At 47.3% G+C, this 10,129-nt stretch overlaps 1 protein-coding gene across 1 annotated transcript; it reads right to left on the reverse strand.

Moving 5' to 3' along the window:
* Positions 1–4,075: 4,075 nt before the first annotated feature.
* Positions 4,076–7,632, reverse strand: LOC125530689 (carotenoid cleavage dioxygenase 8 homolog B, chloroplastic-like). The gene is made up of 5 exons (XM_048695084.1): positions 7,378–7,632; positions 5,154–5,897; positions 4,685–4,878; positions 4,298–4,590; positions 4,076–4,224 (listed from the first exon to the last, which is right to left on the reverse strand). The coding sequence occupies exons 1-5, from the start codon at positions 7,630–7,632 to the stop codon at positions 4,076–4,078; spliced, it is 1,635 nt and encodes a 544-aa protein (XP_048551041.1).
* Positions 7,633–10,129: the final 2,497 nt, after the last annotated feature.

The following is a 10,129-nucleotide window of genomic DNA, read 5'->3' on the forward strand; positions in this document are numbered from 1 at the left end:
CCCCCCCCCCCCGCCCCCCTGCTCGTGGGATGTGTGAGTTTCACTATTTGCTGCCTCGACCAACTTCCTAATAGTGGATGTGCAACTTCAGATGCTTCCTTGACCAACTGTCTAACAGTGATGTGCAATTTCCTCCCTACCCCGTGGATATGTAGTTTTCCCGGCTAGGACCCCGTCCAAACCACCCCTGCTAGTGAGATGATTCACTTTAGCACCCCATATGTATGAATCTTTTCAGTACCCCTCGATGTTCACTTTTCACAATCCAACTATTCCTCCCAGTGAGATGTGCGACTTTGCATGTTGCCCCGGCCAACTGCCTAGCAGACTATGTGCAACTCCATATGTTACCCATGCCAACTCAAACTACACATCCACATATAGAAAGAGGAAGTTGCACATCGACAACTAGACAGTCCGCTGCAACAATAGACTAAGTTGCACATAATGCTGATAAGTTGGGTGAGGCAGGGTGTCATGAAAAATTACACGACTACAAGTAGTGAAGAGGGTGCAAAATCAACTACTAGATAGTTGACAGGGCCAACAGACTACTTGCACATAAAAAAGGTTGGTTATCATGGTTGTTAGGTTACAACCTCATAAGAAGTTGGATCATGTAGCTTGAAAAAATGGTTTTGAATTTTTTTTTTGCACCAAGCAGTACTAAAGTTGCACAATGTAATAACAGAGTTGCACCATATAACATTAAAGTTGGCATTGTACAAATTTCGTCAAAATATACCCATGCGGAATCTAGTTTCAAAGATATCATCGTAAAAATTCCAAGGATGAAAACGGATTTGAATTCGGACACACAGTTCAAAAGATATGACTTTTTAAAAATTTGAAAACCCGAAATAAATGTATCGTATATCTTTTTTTAAATCAAAGTGACCAGTGTGAATGCATTTAATGTCACAGTACACATGCGCTAAGAGACAAATCTTTTTACACATGCATGCGTGTGAGCCGGCCGCTCGTTTTAATGATCGAGCGCACGCGCACGATCATGTATTCCCGTATCTCTATTCCTAGTGTCTGAGTTGGTAGCCTGGTACGCCGGTTTTATTTTCATCCGGTTTTATTTCGTCCCACCTCCCACCACCCCCTACATGCTGGTTTTTAACTCTCTCCCATTGAAAACCAATTCGATTTGCCTGATCCCCTTTCGTATTTTTGTGCTTACTTTGGTAGGTGCCGATTTAATTCAATCACGGAAATACCCTTGCCATATATTAAGAGTGGAACAGAAAAGGCTGGCAGTTGGTGAATCAATCACGTAAACACTGGGTATTCAGGATTCAGGTATCACATGGCGCTACCTTATTTCACGTAAGCACTTGGCGAGCAGGGTGATCCAAAGGTTTATCATGTTTTGCCGATTCCCTACCTTCGTTTAGCCTATCATACCAAAAATAATGCCAAATCACAAATGCCATCGCTGGTGCTTCCGGCAGCAATATGTGTGGAAAATCTACTAATTGAGATCACCTTCCTAATAAAGGAACGACAGAAGATATCCTCCGATGACCTTCCAAAAGAAATCCAGATTTTCCACGGTAATAAATCATGGATCCTGGGCCACACTACGCCATTAAATTAATTAGTGCGCGGCATCCTTCATTGCCCGTTCATCCTTCTACTCCTCCGAGCCAATCAGCACAACTAGCGCACCGGACACCACGACATATGCAAGCATCTACAATGACGATGATTTGAGCAGCCCTCGACGTATCGAATTGATCTAGGGTAAGTTTAGTGAATCAATTCAAGTTTGTGCACAATCAGGTCGGGAGAGCTCCATCTGCTCCACGCCAGGCGCACCTGCTTGACGTCTGTGCTGCGCGGGCTACCATCCCGCTCCAAGGCACGCGCGCCATCATCGCTGATGCATGTGGGATGGAGGCAAGCGGCACCAACCACAATAGACAGCGCGACGACGATAGCCTCCGGCAGGGTTTGTGGGGCGATGGTCATGGGCCTCAAATTTGGTGAGGTGACGAGTGACGGTGAGAGGCTCCAGTGTGGGGCGACGAGGCCATGCGAGGCATGGAGGGAAATCGGCGGCATGATGGAGAGATCAGACCAGCCATCTATGTGGCTGGCCCGACCACAGACTGAGACGGTGAGAAGCGAGCCCTTCTGCGCACCTCCCTGCCGAATCCATGGTGGACAGACCGCTGAGGGCGCGGGCTCGGTGCCGACGTGGCAGCGCGACGGGTCATCGACGACATGTGGGCATCCGCGAGAGCTTCTACGACTAAAGAAAGAACCGAGCCGACGACCTGCAGTGCTGACAGATTTGGCCGTGTTCGGGAGAGGAGTAGGCAGGCGCTTTGTTGTTACATAATTTCAAATCAATTTTCTTAATCATGTAGAGATATTTCAGTAAATGACTGCGTTAAACCATGCCTACTATCATTACAATTAGTAACACATATGATGTCCCAAAACAAGGGATTGGCAGTCAATTATCAATTGTCATGCAGATATTGAGTATTTGAGTTTAGCTACTTCAGCTGCACATGAAAAAAGGGATATTTGTAAGTGCTTGAATAGAGTTATTTCCATGTTTTATTTTTAGGAATCCTCTGTGTATTCATCATGGTATACCTAATTTTTTTTAGTTGTTATTGTATAGCAATTGAGTGTTCTTGATCAATATTAGGATAAATAGGGTTTGTTTCATTCAGCAGCGCATAGAAATCTATTTTTTGTGTCTTGGTTATTGCTATAGACATGGTGTGCCCCCTTTAGGTTCAGCACAACGACAATATTTTCTTCTTACAAAAACAGTAGAAATCCTCTACTACAACTTTTATGGTAAAAATAATATTTACATTAAGAGCCAACTACAACAAAAAGGTTGTGACCAATCAGAAAATTGTCCTGCATAATTTTGAAGCCATACACCACACCAAATAATTCCATACAAGTGGGCACATCGTTCTACAAAAAATCAGCATGTTCTTTGTGTAGCGGTTGGCATGAAAGTCCTATTGATGTATGGTTATGTTCAGTACATTGCGTGTGTGGAACATCATTAATGTACAATATTTCACTAGGTTACTTGAAGTGTCCACCATACAAAATTATGTGAACACATGTAAGCCTCCCACTTATATTATGCAGCAGATGTGGATGTGGATGGGGTTTAGGGTTCAGTTACGGCTGTCTTAGTGGAATAATTCTGCTACTTTATAAGATGTGGATGGTGGTGGCGGATCAGCACAAACACGACGGGAGGGGATCAGGGCGGTTGGCATGGGACTTCGACTGTCTATGGGGAAGTACGGTATGAAGGAGAGAGGGTGCCATGGTGAAGGTGAGGTGCGCCATCCGGTTACGACGTGAAACTAAGCAGGAAGGGGAGGGTAGTGCAGAAAAAAGGAAGGCTGCGTCATGGGGTGGTTTTTTTTGTGTTGGGCATGTGTGTTGGAGATGACATGTCGGATAGTTCGGACAACCACATTTTTTCTCCATATATAATTTGGATTTGAGGAACCCGGACTGTACAGACGATTGAATTTTGGGTAGTCTGCTTGGCTCCTGTTTGATGTCCGAAAATGCCTGGAAGTATGAGGGAGAAATGAGTTTTGATCTTTGAGACAATCTTAATCATTTATTTGATTCATTTATATTACATTAATGATAGCCCATAGCAATGCACGGGCATTCTACTAATAATCTTTGGACCTCAATAAGTCCCGAACGTTCAGAATTTAAGCATGCTAATCCGAACTTTTTTCATGACAACTTTAATCAAGGCGTTGTTGATAAAACATGGCAATTTTCTGACAAAAAATCGAACTGAAATAAAATTGTCATGTGTTAACAACTAAAGTTGCCACCTCGCAGCAACTAAAGTTGCCATCAAAAAACGTTCGGGGTGACATGCTTAAATTCCGAATGTTCGGGATTTATTTATTCCATAATCTTTTCCTTCCCCTTATATACACAAAACGAGCGACACATGCATCCACGTACGGACCATGCAAAAAAAGGAATAGACATACACGTACTGCGTACATATGCGACCATACCGACTTGGATTCGCTGACCCTGTATGCTGTTACTTGTCCCTGGGCACCCAGCAGCAGTGCAAACCGTAGGGCAGCCCATAGGGGAAGTTGGCCCGGGCGATCTCCTTGAACGTCTTGGCGTCCAGCACCAGCGCGTAGCCCGACCCGTCCTTGGCGCTCACCATGGATATGGCCACGCCTACATCACAATTCCGCAACCCAAATCAGATGAGTACATACGAACACGGAGGACAAAAAAAAACTGAACTAACCGTCGTCTTCCTCGACGGCACCCGGGCGGGGCACGAAGTAGGGCTCGGACGGCACGGCGCCCTCCTCGTACCAGCTCTTGGCCGTCTTCTCCACCAGGTCGATCTTCGTGAGCGTGTTGGGGAAGTTGCACGGCCGGCGCGCGCCGCAGGCGTAGGTGTAGCGGTACTCCTTGCCGAGGTGGGCCGGGTTGATGCTGCACATGTCCATGCCGCGGCCGTGCTCCTCCGGGTCCAGCGCCGCCTCCAGCTCGCCGAATGGGCTGCCGTCCAGCGGGATCCTGAACCGCCCCACCCTGCACGTACGTCCATGATTACATGCATCAAGAATCAAGATCCGCACGGTGGGGGCGTACGTTCTGGTAGGAGAATCTTGTCTCGTAGTAATACCTGGCGTCGGTGAGGACATCCTCGCCGGTAAAGCTCCGTAGATTGTGGAGACGGAGATTGTCGAGGATGGAGGTGTTGGCGTTGTGCTCGCAGCAGTCGGCGATGATCGCCGTCACGCGGCCCTCCTCGTCCTTCTCCTCGTACGCGTTGATGAAGTGGAACGTCACGAACGGCGGCACCTCCACGCTCGCCACCTTTTTAAAATTAGTCTATCAGAAACCCAAATCGAACGGCTAGCAAGTACGACGACGCATGCATAAACTATACTCCTAGTAAAACAAAGAAAAAGGGTGTGGCTAGTTCTTAGCTAGTGGGCTAAGATTTAATCTAGTTAGTTTCAGTCAAGTGACATAACATGTAAGAAAAAAATAATATAAAATATAAAATATAAGCATGAATCTTAATGTAAGATCTCAAGCATATAGCACCGATTAAGATTTAACAAAAATGAAAAGTAAAAACAACTTACGATGTTGCCGCTGGCCTTGCACATGACGTGCATGTAGCTCCCCGAATCTGGGTACCACTGAAACTTGTACAGTGGTGTGGGCTCGGCGCGGAGGAGGTTGGCCGCGCAGTACCGCAGCGGCATCTCCGGCACGACCACGTAGTTCTCGGTGATGGGGAATGAGTGCACCCACCCGGGCGCGGGACCGCCGCGGCAGTCCACCCTGCCCACGAACTGCCTCTCGTTGCTCCCGGCGTCCATTCTCGCCACCACGTAGCCTGGCCGGATCAGGTCCGGGATCAGCGTCCAGAACTTGGTGTCGGTGACGATTGGGTGCGCCGAGTGGATCAGGCCGCCCAGCTTGTCCTCATACTCGAACTTATTCACCGTGTCCAGCGTGTCCGGGTCGACGACGATGGAGCCCTTGACGGTCTCCGTGAGGCAGAGCACGCGGCCGTCGCCGAGCCTGACGACGCCGGTGTTAGAGTTGTCGGTGAGGGAGGACCCCGAGAAGAGGCTCGCGAGCTGCCCGATGAAGGACGTGAAGCTGCCCGGCTTGGGCACCTCCGAGAACTCGCGGTAGCAGAGCTTCCCGTGCTCGCGCGCCGCCTTGTACGCCTCCGACTCGATCTGCCGGTGCGCGCCCACGGCGTGCCCGTCGCGGAACGAGACGCGCACCAGCGTCGCGTAGCCGTCGAACAGGTGGCGGAAGCCGTAGTCCCCGAGGTCCCATAGGCCCGGGCCGTTCCTCAGGTACGTGCCATCCTGCGCAACAGAGAGAGTGCATATAAATTTCTCCAAAAAAAAGAGAGTGCATATACTACCCGGTCAATTCTTGTGGTGCAAGGAACAAATCTGTCCAACTTATAATTTATCAATAACGTAAATTACAACTTATCTAACCATGGGCTGATAATTGCTAAGATGAGTAGCTGGACCATAACAATCACAGCTTAGTCACAAGTCGCGCATACATGTTTGTATAACCGTATTATAGTGCAACATATACCTGCTGATTTAACACCACCAACCCACATTTTAATACTGCACATGCATTAACGAATGTGGGCAAGAAATTGGCACAGAAAGAACCACTATTTGTTAAGTTGTGATCCAAATGCCTATAAAGGCTAACTTGAGCGGAATGGAGGCCCGTCGTCGTGAGGCTTGGGCCATAGTGGATCAATTTCAGTATGGATCAGTTTTGACTTGGGTCACCATTACTATATATATATCCTTTGTAAGCTGCCGCACGGGATAAGATCGTTGTTGTAAATCTCGGCCGTTTGTAACCTCTCCCGATATAGCAAAGTTTTGCTGACTTTGGCGCGCGTGGTTTTTCCCCCTTCGCATTAGAGGGGTTTTCCACGTTAAAATCTTGTGTTCCTTTGTGATTATTTGATCCTTTTCATTCTCTATTCCTTGTTGTATCTCTATCAAAGAGAACCACTGTTTCTAGTGTCGTGGTGCCGTTTGGTTGAAGGGTGGGTGGGGGGGGGGGGGCATTGACTCCACCCATCAGAGTTCAAAACTTGGTACTCATACTTATACTGTATTGGTCTTCCATCTTTATCTGGAATTTGGGTGGAACAAGTTTCATCCAAAAAAAAGTTGCGAGAAGCAACAAAACTTTGTATCATCATAGTTTTGTGTTGCCTCCTTCCTCCTTCGCCGTCGATATCGACTAAATTGGATGCACTTCACTAACCGACTTTACAACGAAACATAAAAGTTGGCTACCCGTCCTCGTTAGACCGTAAGTTTTTTTTTTTCGAATCGTTAGACTGTTAGTTGATACTACTGAATACTGATGAGAATGCTACTTATAGGAGTATCATATATTTTGTCTCAATTTACCTTTTGCGACTATGGATACTTGGTGTTGCCGATCAACACCTTGATGAAAGTAGTTTTTTTAGTACGATAAATGTAGTTAGGTTAATGGAAAGAATGTGTTACGCAGTGTGGCATGGTCTAAAAGTACTTATACGCATGTGCATGATTTTATCAAACATTTGTTAGTTACATGCATATATGATCAAGGTTTGAATCGATGTAACGGAAAAGATTCACATTCTCCAAGAGAAAACGCACGGCTAACCTTCACGTGGACTACCGGCAGATAGTATATCGGATGTTGAGGTTGGTATGTCAGTAGTTCAGGTATGAAGAATCTCCAAGAAGGAAAACAAAACAAAACGAAGGCATGCACAGATAGATTTGTGCAAGTAATTCATTAACCCACCAGCCAGAGAGGGAGGTTTCCCTCCACTTCCAGCGCGCCCTCCCACCTCTCCTGCCGGATACTCTTCCACGCCACCAGCTCGTCGGCACCACCACGGCGCCGCGGAGCACTGACGAGCGGCGGCGCCGCCTCCGTGACAACACCAGCCGCGAGAGGCTGCGCCACCGCCCGCTGCTTGTTTCCTCCCTGCTGGCTGGCCCGACGGCCGGACAGGGCGGCGACTGTGCAGAGCGAAGATGAGATGGTGGGAGGCATGGCGATGTATTGTCTAGGATCTAGCAAGATGGAGTCCGCCACCCAAGTCACCAAGTGCCGTGAACAGATTTGGTCTGGTACGTACCCTGCCTGCTGGTGAAGGGATGTATATATATAGCCCGCCCGAGGTGATGGCCTGTTTGGTGGAGCAAATTTGACAATTTTGGTCTGTGGATGAAATCGTTTCACAAAATAAATTGCTTTTAAAAAAAATTCACTCAACTGACTTTTTTGAGTGACGCCCGACATGAAGATGTCATACTACACTGTGCAACGCCTGACTGACAGGCGCTACACGTCTGGCCAGCCTCGCACTCCGGACTGCCTAAAAATTGCTAAGTCAATGTGCAGAGCCTAAGAGCTAGGCACCACACTGTATAGTGTGGCGCCTAGCTCTCAGGCGCTGCACTAGTGGCTGCACTACAAAATGAAGCAACCACTAGTGCAACACCTAGAAGCTATGCGCTACACTGTATAGTGTGGCGCCTAGCTCTCAGGCGCTGCACACTAACTTAGTAATTTTCGGATCACACGGATGCGACGCTAATCAGGTATGTAGTACCTATTTGTGAGGCATTGCACAATGTAGTGTGGCGCCTTTGTGTTGGACACCACACAAAAAAATCAGCCGTGTGAAATAATTTCACGGGCAGTTCATTCTATGATTTAATTTCCTCCACAGATTAAATCTGTCAATTTTGCCGTTTGGTGGTGGCGCATGTGACCTGCGGACGTACGTAATGAAATGGACCTATTAGCGAGAGGCAAATTCAGCATCTCTACTGGTCGAAATTCCTGGATGCCATGTTTGTTTGCATCCCCGTTGTCATGTTGCAGCAGCTTGATTTGAATTTCGCTCCGGTTGGTCCAGCGACCAGGTGGTAGTTGTCCAGTTAGTGCGTTATTACGTCGCCCGTGGACATTTATATGCGAAAATATCAGTAAGAAGGTTATAAACGCTGGTTTTCTGCCGGGCCAAAAATGAAGATTGTTGCGAACTGAGACTAGCTCGGATGGTTAGGTTTCTTTAGTGGAACCAACTCATCAGGGTTGAAGATTTAGACTTTGCAATGATGCCCACATTTTTCTGAATTTATTTTAGTTTTTTTGACGGTGTTTGTTTAATGGGAGGAGACATTTCAATCTTGAGCCCTGCTCCGGTGCTCCCCCTAACCTAATTTCGGAGGGGTATTTTTGTCCCCGCGAGTTTGTTTTTTTCCTGGCCCGCTGTAGCTCAGATCCCAGCCATGTCTAGCCCTGTATAACCCAGACCGAATACGTACAGTATCCTGGTCCGAAAAAAAACATCACACGACCCCACGTCCACGTAAGACCTGCCAAATCCAATCATTCATGCAGCTCCATCAATCTCGCGAGTATTGACGCAGCTCCATAAGTCACGTAGTAGATCTCCAGCGGCGGCTATCTCATCGCCGGCGATCTCGTCGGACAGCGGGCGCGGCAACGTCGTGAATCTCCAACGGGCGCGCACAGGTACCGCATCCCGCGTCCCCCCTCTAGTCTCGCTCGCGGCAACATCGAACGAAGTGCCGCCGCCAGTGGTAGTGGTTAACCTAGCGGGGCGGGTAACCTAGCTACCCGACAGTGCATGCGATCGTGGATCTTGTTCCGGTAGTGCTGCTCCTCGTGATCTGGGTTCACGTAGCGTCGGTTGCCGTCGGCTGTGCGCACCACCAGTATCGTTATTTGATGTGGCGGCTAACCTAGGTATCCGGCGGCAGAGGTAATCACAGATCTAGCTAGGTTTTGAGATCGTGCAGTTCCTCGCGATTGAAAGTGATCACGACGGGTGCCGTGGCCATCTTCCTTACTAAGTTTGGCAGATCTGAACGGCCTCGGTTGGGGTTGTTTACATAACATCCGTGATCGTGTGCTATGTGTTGTATATTTCATCATTGACAATGTTTGCACATGTGATGATACATATTATTGGTTGTAGGAAATGGCAGACGAGGAGTTAACTGATATCATGGTAGACATGGAGTTTGGAGAACTGATGAAAGACTGGATAGAAGATTGGTCAGATGATGAAAATTCAGATCTTGGAGATCGTCCAGAGAATGGGAACGAATGGGACGATCTTAATGTGAGTGGCATTGTCATGTTGTAATTTTTTGGTGGCATTTGACAACATTAAATCTTTGTGTTGAAAATTTATAGATCGATGAGCTTGATGATGATCAGGAAAACAACTCGGAGCTCTCGAATGAAGATTACATTAGTCAGGTACGGAAGTGAAAAAATTTATTGGCATGCAAATTGAATTTCTTTTGGAATATTATATGATAAGTAATTATGTATTTGTGTTGTATTTTTCAGCTCATTTCCGAATGTCATAATGCGTACGACTATTACGGTGAATCCGACACGGAGACAGGCCTTAACGACGAATCATTAGATGCACCTGATTCTGGGGAGTCCCAGTCGTCAGTCATCATGAGTGAGGTATGTGTGTAATCAATGTTCTATGGAAGTA

This window comes from Triticum urartu, unplaced genomic scaffold, assembly GCF_003073215.2.
Source record: "Triticum urartu cultivar G1812 unplaced genomic scaffold, Tu2.1 TuUngrouped_contig_6492, whole genome shotgun sequence".
Classification (NCBI taxonomy): Eukaryota; Viridiplantae; Streptophyta; class Magnoliopsida; order Poales; family Poaceae; genus Triticum; species Triticum urartu.

What these genes read in the sequence shown, in the direction of transcription:
- LOC125530689 (XM_048695084.1), bottom strand. Translation starts at nt 7,632, where the DNA reads ATGCCTCCCACCATCTCATCTTCGCTCTGCACAGTCGCCGCCCTGTCC. An exon ending in GAAACCTCCCTCTCTGGCTG is followed by an intron (nt 5,898 to 7,377) that starts GTGGGTTAATGA and finishes TCTGTTGCGCAG; the next exon opens with GATGGCACGTACCTGAGGAA. An exon ending in GCAAGGCCAGCGGCAACATC is followed by an intron (nt 4,879 to 5,153) that starts GTAAGTTGTTTT and finishes AATTTTAAAAAG; the next exon opens with GTGGCGAGCGTGGAGGTGCC.